Source organism: Ambystoma mexicanum, chromosome 11 (assembly GCF_040938575.1).
Source record: "Ambystoma mexicanum isolate Mex_15411 chromosome 11, UKY_AmexF1_1, whole genome shotgun sequence".
NCBI classification, from domain to species: domain Eukaryota; kingdom Metazoa; phylum Chordata; class Amphibia; order Caudata; family Ambystomatidae; genus Ambystoma; species Ambystoma mexicanum.
The window spans coordinates 1,117,028,252-1,117,041,461 of NC_090934.1; the positions used below are offsets into that span (position 1 = coordinate 1,117,028,252).

Genomic DNA, 13,210 nt, shown 5'->3' on the forward strand with positions numbered 1-13,210 from the left:
ATCCTAGTCTGTAGATTACGCCGCTGCCTGTCCTTTTCTTTTCAGTCATGCAGCCCTGACTCACTTTCCTATTAGTCTCGAGAGTTTCTCTGCTCTTCCCCTTAAATAAAAGAGATATGATACATTAGGGAGGGGAATTCGTTTATCTGATCATATCCGCATCTGTAAGAAAAATATGTTAGATCTGTTCATCTTTCGATTACATCTCAAAATGTAATTCCCTCAGTGAGGGATAATGCACGCCTCCGTGTCTTTCATAAAATTAAGACTTCCTGCGCTAAGCGCTTTGGCAATCTTCATTCTATGACAAGATCGGAGGCGAGCATTATGCTTGTTCAAAGCTCTGAACTACCGCCATGGTCATATTTTCCACAGGCCTGAAATAGAAAGTTCTGAAAACTGAGTCACTAGACCAATCTGCAGCTTTAAGAATATCCTGCAGCGGAAATCCAGCTGCAAAAGCTCTTGAAGCCATGGATCCTCTCGTTGTGTGTGCTCCAAAAACAGAAATGACTATGCCTGCTTGCTCCATAACTTCCTTCACCCATCTAGCTATGGTTGCTGGAGCCACCACTTTAAAACGTTTTCTATGCGCTATGAGCAGTTGCTTTACGCTTTGCGGTCTCTCTGCTGCTGTCGCTGCTTCGTAAGATTTTATGCATTTGGCCACGTAAAGCTTACTATTTTCAGGAAAATAGGGATAAGAAATGATTTTGGAATTCGTCTTGGTTCGCTGCGCAATGTTAAACGCTACGCCTTCAGGAAAGAAAATCTTTCTGTCTATCTCCAGCGCCTTTACATCTGAAACTCTTCTACATGAGACTAGACATAGGAGAGTAGCAAGCTTCCCTGACAGCTGTCTTTTTGACAATAAGTCGTTCCTTGGCCACTCTTGTAATAGTTGTAAGACTCTGTTGACATCCCACAGTACGGAGTATCTAGGCTCTGGCGGTTTAGACATCTTGACGCTTTTGAGTAGTCTGACAACAGCTGGATGTTCTCCAACTGGATGCCCGTCCACTAACTCGTGCCCTGCTATCTATATACACCAATTGTCCTGAACGCTTTCCCGCTCGTAGATAAATCTGCGAGAAAATTCAATATGTGTTCTATAGGAGCTGAAAAGGGAGAAATACTCCTCCCCCTGCACCATCTTTCCCAGGTTTGCCAAGCGGAATTATAGCTCTGGATTGTAGATGGAGCCCAGGATATCTTGATAAGCTCTGTAGCTTCCTCTGAAAGGCCTGACAAGCACCATCTGCGCCTGAAACTCTGCACGCTATCAGGCTGAGGCTGTTGTCCTGAATCAGGGGATGTGGGGACCCTTTCGGATCCACTAGAAGATCCACCCTGTATGCAATCCTCTGAGGGAAATCCGTGGAAAGTTCCATCAGAACTGGAAACCACGCTTGCGACCTCCATTCTGGTGTCACTAAAACTAGTTCTGCTTTGTCTCTGCGGACCTTTGCTAGGGCCCTCGCCAGCATCGTGAAGGGGGGAAATGCGTAAAGAGTGTGGTCCTTCCAATCTTGGAGGAAAGCATCTGTCCCGGCTGCTCCCGGTTCCAGTCTCCAGCTGTAATACTTGGGAAGCTGGGAGTTTAGTCTTAATGCAAACAGATCTGTATCTAACGGACCCCACCTGAGCTGTAACTTTTTGAAAATCGAAGTGTGCAGCCTCCAGTCACTTGAGTCTGTGAGATACCGGGAATTCCAGTCCGCCACTGCGTTCTTGGTCCCCGGAAGATACTCCGCTTTGACTGCTATCTCTTTCTGCAGACAGTAATGCCAAAAGTCCTTGGCTAACTCCGCTGGCATTTGGACGTTGTCTCTGTTACGATCATCATCATCTCTGTGTCCTCGATGACTTGATAAAATCCTTGTGCCTAAAAGCTTCTGTACAGTGTAGAAATGTCTGACCATAGCACATCAATTGGCCATTGACTTCATTGTGCCACAATGAAGGCTTTGTTGTAATGTGTCTATCTTTCCCATCTCCCTGGCATGCTCTTCAGGATGTTTGTTTGCATGTATGAGGTAACGAGTGCTGAGAGTATGGGATGTCCTGTGAGTGCGCTGCTTTCCTTATTTTGCCAACCTCTGAAGCCCGAAAGTAGATGCATGCAAGCTTGACATGCGGCCAACTTTGCACCAGACCTGCAGATGAACTTAACTAGTCTGCTGTTAAATCTCAGTTACCAGTTTAATGGTATTCACTACAGAATAATTGCTCAATTTACTATAGCCGATATGATAGCTGAGTGGGTTGAGCGCTCGCTGCTGCGATGTGTGTGTGATCTTTAGGTTCGAATCTCAGCAAGGCCATCTCAGCCTTTCATCCTTCTTAGGTCGATAAATGCCAAAACAGGCTGGGTGATATGCATATTTGTTCTATAAAAAAGAGTTTAAGCATAAGTGCTATACAATAACATATTATCATTTGGCCTTGGACGTCTGCTTGTATTCACAGTAATTTGACAGTATGGATTTATAGACACAGATATTAATGATACATATGGTGATCCATTCTTGTATGAAATGTATATCACATTAGTGAAATCATAACTATAATTTTTGTAGTGTACTTAAGAACAATGCTATTTGATGCCACTTCCTTTTTTGTCAAGGGGTGAAAGGTCGTGTTTCATCGCTTCCTGGGATGGCACTTTGAGGTGGTCGAATCGGTGATGTCATCAGAGATCAAGGGTCGTCAGGGGTGGGGCACTTTTTTTTGGGTGTCCGGGCCTATATCTTGTCCCAGTCCGACCCTGCTCCCCACCTCTCACTTACCTGAAGGAGTTGGGGAGCCGTTGCAGCTCTACTCTCTCGTCCACTGTGACAGCATGGAAATAGAAGAGAGGCTCCGAATGGAGCCTCATTCCGATTTCCATGGTGGATATGTTAAGTATTTCTTTGAAACAACATACTGCGCGTTTGCCGCGACCATTTGTTTCAGAGAAATACATTCCTAATAGCATCCCCCTACGTAAACCTGGGGTGCTAAATGCCATAATTACGAATTACGAGGACTATACTAGGTGGTAACGTCCCGGTGCCCGCCTAGAGCACAGGTTGTGTTGTAGAGCCCGTATTGAGTATGGGCTGTGGTATAGGACCTGCTTAGTGCCACACATGATTATATGGTCTCATTTGCTGGCATTTTCACAACATACTGTTTGAATAGTAGCTTTGTTATGTGGCGCGCTCTTAACGCTGCTGCTAGCGGCAAACGGCTGAACGTAAAGGATATAAGGTTGCAGACAGGAAGTATGTTTAGGGGTACATGAGCGCTGCCTCGGGTCACGGCTAAAGGGAGACTTTCATAGTGGCTCAGCTATGTAGGGACAAGGCACCTAAGCACCGTGGACGGAGGCAGCCTGTTGGGACCCGTTACACAGCAGACTGTGCTGCCCGTGCTGACTTCTCAGAGCCAATGGACACAAGGCTTAGCAGGATAGATTGGAGGAAAGCTCTGCAGTGGGATGCGCAGCGCTCACACTACGTGCTGGCATTCAGGCATCGATTTGACCGAGCTCATACTTAACAATGAGGTGGACAGGCCTAAAATGCACTGCTTATACTCACGGTTCCCACCTCCAGTCAACTTGCATGTGGGCTTCCTGGTCACAACAGCTATGAAGGCCCAGCGAGCCAATGCACTGCAAACTGATATTGGATCTATATAAATAACACATTATCGTTATCATTGCACTGTTATGAAACGTGCCGCACAAACATGCTCCAGCCTGGCCCTCTAAGATTCGCCTGATTGCCAGACAGTTAAGTTCAACCTAGGGTGTCACACTGAAGCTTGCCAGTGGTCCATGTCAATAATGGGTACATGCTCACATTAACATCTCCAAACAACATATGTGCTTTTTTGGTTTAAAAAAAAAATATTCACTTTTAATTCTTATTCTTTTTTCAACCGTTTCAGTTCAAATTTCATCATAGCAGAGCGCATGCTGATGTCATCAGGCGTTGTTAGAGCTGTCTTCCTATTGGTCAGTGCTTTCTGATTAGCTCTTTTTGTGAGGTTAAAGGGATACACACACAGGCAGCAAATGCTATGTATACAATAAAAAAGAACCAAAGTGTTCAGGCCATCTTTTGACACAGGGTTAAGTCATTTCCCTCATGGCACTGAATGGTCCCTTTAATTGCCATAAAGAAAACAACAGTCGGTTGTCCTTAGTTGCTTTTTTGGGGTAGGGGCAAATATACATACAAATGATATTGCAGAGAGCAGAAGTCCGCTATGGCCTCTATTGTGCTGCCATTAATTGATGATAGTCTAGGCAATTTAAAGGTTAAGGGTTGGGGTACAGTCAGGCATCTGCCAGGTTTGTCTGTTGTAGCTGCTTATTCCCCTTCCCTACCAGCTTCAGATGAAGCAGGTTGTCGAGGAAGATTTCATACGTGGAATTGGCCAGTCTTCCTCTACGGGTCCAGCCCCAATACGAGAGGTGTCGTAATCGCCAGCATATTCTTTATCATCGTAGTGGGATTCATTATGAGTACGGCAGTGCAGGAAAAAATGTTTAGAAATGAAGTGGTAACTCTGTTTCATACCCACGCCACATACTACACATACCACCTTTGGTGGAAATGTGGAGGATTTTCCTCCCGCAAAATGCTGTAGGTAAATCCTCAACCTTACTGCCAATAACAGCAAATTCCGCGGAATTACTGCCAGAAGAAATTCATCCGAAATCCCTATCAAGTCCTATGGACTTCAGAGAATTTGGATCTACACCGCCTCTCACCATTTGTTATTCCCTGGTAAATCCGCGGGACCAAGTAGGGGTATCTGTAATTCTGTTTGGTTGGATTTTCAGCGGATTTAGCACAGAAATACTGCCAAACATATAATGAGGCCCAGTGCATTGTATGCATGTCAAACATTTCATTTACCACCTGTAGCCATATAAGAAATAATTGACCTTGGCTATGAGTTAAGAGATACATATGTTCCTGTGTGTGTATCCACCTTAAATAACAAGTTATGTACAACTGAACATCTTATATGTGTCGCATGTGTGTATTGTGATATGTATGCTGGACCTTATAATTGACAGTGTGGAATCACAGATGTGTCATTACTGATTGAGGGGGCGCTACTCAAGAGAAGCACAGCTGGAATGAAGTTGGATATGGAATAACATGAAGAGAAAAATTATTCTATAGTAAATGGTCCCGATTGTTCCCAATTGTGTGTGCCACGTCTGTTAATGAATTAACACCGAGTAGTGCAGGATGATTACAGGATATCACCGAGAGAAACTGCACATTTCGGGGAATCAATCAAATTAATATGGTATACAGCAATCACAAAGCTCATTAATACTGAATTCCAAGTGAAACATTTATCTACAAACAATGTTGTCTCCAAAAGAAAGGACTGCCTTAGAATATTTAGTTCTCTGCATTCAAAGTATTGGGAATAGTCCTTCTGTCTTTGGGGCTTTTATCTCAAAATCTGTGTATATGTTTTCGTAGAACAAACCGTTTGTGCCAAGTCACAAATGCCACAGTGCTACCCAGCAGCCATCACTGGAAGTACACCTCGAAGTTAGAGCCATATGAGCAAAGCATTGTGGGTATGCACATGTGTCCAAATGTAAGCCTCTAGCTCCAGAACAATGTCTTTGGGGCTCATTACGGGTGAGCCAGTCTGGAAAAAATGCCAGGATAAATGCCAGAACCACTGGCTTTTTTTCCAGACTGTCTCACTCCGAGTCTGCCAGTAAGGGCAGTGAACTAACGGCAGGCCTGACCTGCCGGGAGTTCAGGCCCCTACCAGCAGATAATTGCCCCTATCACCGGCACCGTTACTACAAGTGCCGGTGATAGGGGCAAACCTATTCCATGGAATCCTATGAAATGAGTTCTCCATGGAGTTCTCCATGAAATGGGAACCTACTGCCATTGCTGGCACTCGTAATATCACGGTAACACCAGGATATCGGGCTCAGGTAACGGGAAGACGAGTCAGCCGGTAACGCGCCAATAGCATCAGTGAGCTACCGGCAGACTCGTAATGAGGGCCTTTGTCTTACAGGGCAGTGCTATTTTATACATACATCTATCAACTGCAGACAACTACCTATCGTACCTGGTTTCACCTCCCTTAGGGATCCTCAGTGCACTATAGTCGACAGCCTTGTGGTTGGAGCATTGGGGCATGTTTAGCAAACACCAGCAAAGTTATGCTGGGTTTATTTTTGACCCATGTTTTTGCTGTACTTCAGGATATCCATTTCAGATTTCAAGCTGTAATACCATTTCAGTGTTAGTTACAGGTCTGCCATATTTATAATCCTGAAGTTCGATCGTACATCTTCGGATGCTGCATTTATATATATCTACAGTTCTTGTTGGTGCTGGCAAGGTTGTCACTTGTCCAGGTACATCGGGAAAATAAAGGGATTAGACAACCCAGGTAGCCGAAGCGCTGCATCTAGTTGGATAGATCTAGCAGTTTCATGCATTAGCTTTGGGCTATCTGTGTTGGCTAATGCCTTATTCTAACTTGATAAATACATTCATACAAAATGCATATTTATAATGTTGAAGTTGTACACATTCAAAGTCCTCTGCAGTGAGCGAAATCCACAAAATATCTGGAATGCTTTGATTTTTCTTGTTCGAAGGGGGTGTATTCTCTAACTATTGGCAGTATGCTGGACTACAACCTATTTTGCAAAGTTTTTTTCTTTTTATCGTGAAAATGCTTTGCATGCACCAATTCCTATCCCTTTGTTTCTGAAGCCTTCAATGTAATAGAGTCAATGCCCAGAGTTGGTCAGCAATGTGCCACTGGCCAGACACCCAGAGAGGTCCTATTGATGACCTCTGTGTGCAGTCATTACTGTTACTTCTAGTTCGGCGGCTCCTCCCGATTCTCCTCGGATATAAATTCTGAGGACCACGAGGAAATTGTTCTGCTTTTGGACTATTTTTGTACATTTTACACCTTTTATTGGGAGTGAACACTATTAACAAGAATGTTCTGGTACTGCTTCTGATCGTATGCATAGAGTATGGCGCTCTCTTTAATATCCCTGCACTCCCTCAATTATGAGGCTTTTTAGGGCATAATCAAAAAGGAATCCTGTGTGATGCTTAGTTAATATAATGGGGAGCGGAGAAAGGAGTGCAGTGTGCATAATTAAATGCTCATTTTAAGAGCTCAGCTGTGATGTATATGTGCTTCATCCGCTCAATAGCTGCCGGATGACTGCCGAGTTGAAAGAAAAAGTACTTTTGTAAAGAAGCGACTCTGCTTGCTCGGAAGCCTTACCGTCTGAAAGCTGCAAGAACACAGGCCGGTAGTGTGTAAGACTGCTATTGCCATGTTTGTTCAGTTGAGAGCTGCACCGGCCATGTCTCCGCGTTGTGTTACTCTGCTACAGGCTGGCGTTTCTGCTCTGATCTGGATTAGGTAGCACTGAGAAGGCCAAAAAGCTAGGCTCCTTCAGTCAGGCTGGACCAGACTAGAGCTATCCATCCCACAGTTACACCAGCCATGACTCTGCAAGTTGCTACACTGGCAAAGCCGGACTAGGCCAGACCAGGAGCTATTCGAAGCAGGCTTTCACCAGCCACAACTCTGCAGTGTGTGAGACTGCTATGGGCAGGCTGTCTGCACAGAGCTGCATGAGGTAGGACAATTCATGCTGCACAACTCCTACAGCCATGCCAGAGCAGGAGCTACCCTCGGCAGCGCTGCACCTAGCACGACTATGCAGCATGTTAGGCTGTTACTGGCAGGCCTGTCTGCTAAGAGCTGCATCAGGTAGGGCTGCGCCCATTGCAAGACTAGGCCAGACGAGGAGCTATCCTCAGCAGCGCTGCACCAACCATGATTATGCAGTGTGTTACACTGCTACGGCAGGCCTGTCTGCTCAGAGCTGCATCAGGTAAGACTCCACAGGCTGCAATACTGAAACAGCCAGGCCTTAGCAGGAGCTATCCTTAGCAGCGCTGCAACAACTACGAATATGCAGTGTGTTCTACTCCGACAGGTAGGCCTGTCTGCTCAGAGCTGCACCAGATAGGACTCTGCAGGCTGCAAGACTGCTACGGCCAGGCCAGAGCAAGAGCTATCCTCCGTAGCGCTACACCAACCATGACTCTGCAGTGTATGAGACTGCTACGATCAGGCCTGTCTGCTCAGAGCTGCATTAGGTAGGGCTCTGCAGGCTGCAAGACTGCTAACGCCAGCCAGACAAGGAGCTATCCTCAGCATCCTTACATCAACCACAACTCTGCTGTGTGCTCAACTGCTCCAGCCAGGCTGTCTGCACAGAGCTGCATGAGGTAGAACAATACATGCTGCAAGACTCTAACGGCCATGCCAAAGCAGGAGCTATGCTAAGCAGCGCTACTCCAAGCACGACTATGCACCATGTTAGGTTGTTACTGGCAGGCCAGTCTGCGCAGAGCTGCATCAGGTACGACTCTGCAGCCTGTAAGACTGCTACTGGCATGCCAGACAAGGAGCTATCCTTAGCAGCGCTGAAGCAAACATGAGTATGCAGTGTGCTAGAATGCTACGGGCAGACCTGTCTGCTCAGAGCTGCATCAGATAGGGATATGCAGGTTGCAAGACTCCTGCGCCCAGGCCATACAAGGAACTATCCTCAGCAGCGCTGCATCAACCACAACTCTGCAGTTTGTTAGACTGCTACTGCCAGTCCAACCTGCTTGAAGCTGCATCGGGTAGGGCTCTGCACGTTGCAAGACTGCTACAGCCATACCAGACTGGGAGCTATACTCAGCAGCATTGGACGCGCCATGTGTTGGACTGCTAGAGGCAGGCCTGTCTGCTCAGAGCTACATCAGGTAAGACTATGCAGGATGCAAGACTGCTTCGGCCAGGCCAGAAAAGGCGCTATCCTCAGCAGCGCTGCACCAACCATGACTCTGCAGTGCTGCTAACAGCAGGCCTGTCTGCTCAGAGTTGCATCAGGTAGGGCTCCACAGGCTGCAAGACTGCTGCAGCCAGACCAGACCATGAGATATCCACCTAAGATTTACAACAGTCCAGACCCTGCAGGCAGTGATTGAGCCATAGGGGCGACTGGGGAGTAATTGCTTGCATGGGGCTCATTTTATATCCCAAAACGTCCACTGTCAGCTGCAAAGAACTGACATTGCATTTGCTGATGCCCCGTGAGCATCCCTTCACCCCCTCTGGCAATCAACTTGCAGTATCTGTGCTGCCTAAGGCTTCTATCTTGCAGATACCAGCTAGTTGCTGAATACTGTATCCCTCTTTCTATGCCCATGTGCCTTTCTTGTATGTACTGCACTCTGATACCTTTCGGTGGAGCCCAAATAAAAGAAACATGTTAAATAAAAACATGTTTTAAATCTCCCCCTCTGACTTCCACTCTGTCATCTACACCTCGGTTGTTTTCATTCGACTGAATGCCAGCAATGTAGGGTTATTTAGTCTTCGGTTTTTACTTAGCGCTTTTAAAAGGCATCCTTCATGCTGCTCCATGCTTAGTGTGTGGTGCTCGCAAATAGGCAGAGTAGGAGCATGGTTTTGGTGCCAGAGGCAGCCGGCTCCTGAGGGGCACTAAGAGTTGCACAGGCCATGACTTTACAGGCTGCTAGACTAGTAAAGTCGGCCCAGACCAGGCGCTATCTTCAGTAGCACTGCGCGAGCCACAATCCTGCCGTCTGCTACACGGATAAAGCCACACTAGGCCAGACCAGGAGCTATCTTCAGTAGCACTGCGTGAGCCACAATCCTGCCGTCTGCTACAAGGATAAAGCCACACTAGGCCAGACCAGGAGCTATCCTCATCAGATTTGCACCAGACGCGACTTTGCAGTAAGTCAGACTTCTCAGACCTGAATGAGGTAGGGCTCTGCAGGCCGAACACTGCTACAGCCAAGACAGATGAGGAGTACACAATTCATCTTCCTCTCTGCCATCCACACCTTGGTTGATTGTTTGACTGAATGCCAGTAATGTATGCTTATTCAGTCTTTGTTCTTTCTTGTGCTGTTGAAAGACATCCTTCATGCTGCTGCATACTTAGTGTTTAGTTCTTGCAAATGGGCAGTGGACGAGCCAGGTTTGGTTCCAAAACGGCGGGCGACTCCTGAGGGGCAGTAAGATTCTAAATAATTCATGGTCAATCATGGCTGGAGAATAGTTTCAGTGCAGGGGCCTAAATAAATCCCCAAATTGGTGTAAGCAACTGTGCGCAGTTAGCAGCCCCAATATAATGTGGGATGGTCCCTCCCCTGGAGCGCTTCCCATTGAGAATTTTTCTAAACAATGGCCCTCATTACAACCCAGGCGTTAAGGGGTTAACGGCGCCGTAAAAGGTGGCGGCGCCGTTAAACCCTTAACGCCTGATTACGAGGTCCCTTTGCGGGTTGGAGACTTTAACGCCTGCTTTTTGCAGGCGTTAAAAACCAACCCGCAAAGGGACCTTTGTGCTAAGTACGGTGCCGCAATTTGCGGCACCATACTTAGCGCCTTCCCCATTCCCATTGAGCCCTATGGGGCAAAAATGGGAATGGGGAAGGGCCATGGCGGCATGGGGAATTACCGCCCCGCCAACCTCGGAATGGGGCGGTAATTCCCCATTCCGCCATGGCGGAGTCGGTAAGTTACCGGCATGGACCATTGTGCTACTAGCACCATGGTCCAACGCCAGGGTCGTAATGAGGGCCAATGTGTTGAAATGGTGCATTCTTCAGCAAAATGCAGTAAAAAGCCATGCATTTTATGGTTGGCTCTCTAGGACAACATATAAAAAATACAACAAATACTATTCCACCAATGTAACAAAGAAGCCTTTGTAATCACTTGCATGAAGCTGCAGCCACAATCGGTCCATGCCAATAATGGTCATTGCAAATCACTTGCATGAAGCTGCATCCACAATGTTTCTTTGCCGGTCATGAAAGTGATGTACAGTGACCATTACCAGCATTGAGGGCTGCACATTCAAAACTGCAAGACAAGGGTTATCTGTATATAGAGTATCGGGTTTGTTGTGCAGGTGAGGGATACACATTGTAAAGCTGTGAGGCGAGAGTAGTCGTATATATAGCTTATGCAGTTGTTGCGCAATTGAGAAATACACATTGTAAACTGTGAGGCGAGGGTTGTCAGCATTTAGCATGAAAGGTCACGCAGCTGTCATGTACAAACTTTGTGCACAGTTCCCTTTTACCACAGTTACACGCAGGGTTAAAGGTGTGATATTTATGTGGTGGGGGAGGAATAAGAGGGATTCAGTACCCTTGTAAACAAAAAACAACAAAAAAAGAGGGAATGCTGCCTTAACAGACGCCAGCATTTTCACACAGAACTGATGTGGGTTGGGGAACATTCTGCAAACTGGGGTTCTGTCCTCATGGATGACTTGTATCTGCTAGTGAGGTGGAGAGTTCGAATCGGGGGGAAGTCTTATTGAGTGGTGCATTGTGTGGTTCTTTTGAGATGTGGGATGTGTACCTGCAGATCAATTTACCAGGTTTCTTTTCTCTCCTGCCCCTAGGTTTCGTTCTCTGAATCCGGCTCTATGGGGAACTCCTCGGGCAGTGATGTTACCTCGCTGTCCTCCCAGTTACCAGACACCCCGAACAGCATGGTGCCAAGTCCTGTGGAGACGTGAGGGGTATCCTGATCAGGCTTGAGGGGGGCTTTCACCTCCACCAGATCCTGGACTCATCAGCATGTCTTCCCCCGCATGAGCAGGCCCAACTAGGCACCCTCAGGCCATTCCAGCTCTCCACAAAACTCAACTCTTACGTTTTTTATTATTTTTTATTTTAAAAAAATGTGTTGTCTGCCAAAAAGGAATGCACAGGGGATCGGAGAAGCATTCCATAAGACTGGAGGACAGAGCCAAAGGCCCTTTATGTGGACCGGAGATTTTCAAGGCAAGCGTGGATTTTCTGCATAATGTTGCGTGGATTTTCCATAGAAGGCCACACTTCACGCAGTGCGATTGTTCAGACTTATTTGAAAGGGAACGTAAAGACTGGTAAAGGGAGCTTCCTAAAAGTGGCCGGCCATCACTTATTTCATCTCAAACCTACGCACGTGCGTCCCACCCGCCTTCACATGTCCTTGTCTTCAGCCACTTCATCTACCTTTTGACATTCTTTGCATCAGATCATCTTGAGAGTCCCCACCATTTTATGTGACATGATGCGCATGATGCTGGAGTATATAAGGACACCAGGGGTTTCTTGAAAAAGATTTTTCTCTTTTTTTAACTTAAATTATCTTGTGAGCGGAAGAGAAAATCAAAAGTTTGAGCCTTTAAAGAACAAAACAAAAAAGTAACTTATTGCTATTTATTGTCAGAGCAGCAGTTCACTGTGGGATTAATATTTGAACTTAATAAAAAAAATATGAAGATGCTATCTCTGTGTCCTGTGCTATATCAAGGCGTGCATCAGAAGGTGGACGCATGACTAGAAATTACTGGGGGTTGTCCTGGCTCTCGAGAAGCTTTGTGTGAAGAAATACAACCTTATAATGATAGAGATGACAAAGCTGTTTCTGTCCATCCAAAGCATATGCTAGTGTACTGTTCTGTGTGAAAGTCTTAGAACCCCAGAGGTACACCTTAAATTCTCATGGTGAATTCAGCTGTAACCAAGTGAGCCCAGCCTTCTCTGGGTGTGCAACAAATAAGGTGATCTTACATAAAGGGACCCCACTTCCCTTAGAGGGATGGAGACTGGGTGGGGGTATATGCCACAGAATTCAGGTAAACTTTCAGAAATGAGCACAATGTCAAGCAGAATCCTCTGACGATGAGATCCCACTCGAGGAATGCATGCAATGCACGAAAAAACACCCCACAATAATAATACAACCAGCACAAATCAGCCAGGAATATTAGCAGTATAATATAGCACACGATTGAGTTAGCAGGTTAGAGGCCGTTGAAGTACACACCACCATCAAAGAGCCCTCCTTTTGGCTTACTGTACAAAAACCCAGACTCATTTAAAGTGGAAAAGGTCTTTTTAATGTGACAGGCCAAAGCTTACAAATAACCGCTTACCTGGCTCCCTGGCGTTACAAACGAACAAACTATTTTAAAGAAACCAATTAATAATTAACATTTTAATTTTCCCCAACAATTAAATAAATAAATCCACTTCCTCCCTGACTAACCCTTGGTCCCTACCGTCTCCTTCCCACTTCTCAAGGCGTC

At 46.2% G+C, this 13,210-nt stretch overlaps 1 protein-coding gene across 4 annotated transcripts in view; it reads left to right on the top strand.

Annotated features, from left to right (window-relative positions):
• ISL2 (ISL LIM homeobox 2) overlaps positions 1-12,407 on the top strand; it is a 152,466-nt gene extending 140,059 nt beyond the window's left edge. For 3 of the 4 annotated variants that reach the window (XM_069624446.1, XM_069624448.1, XM_069624449.1), the window contains one exon: positions 11,534-12,407. In XM_069624446.1, coding sequence (XP_069480547.1) covers positions 11,534-11,650 — 117 coding nt within the window. In that variant the 3' untranslated portion in view covers positions 11,651-12,407. Of the gene's footprint in view, positions 1-3,936; positions 4,004-11,533 lie in introns of all 4 variants that reach the window. The other variant, XM_069624447.1, reaches the window with a different exon arrangement.
• Positions 12,408-13,210: the final 803 nt, after the last annotated feature.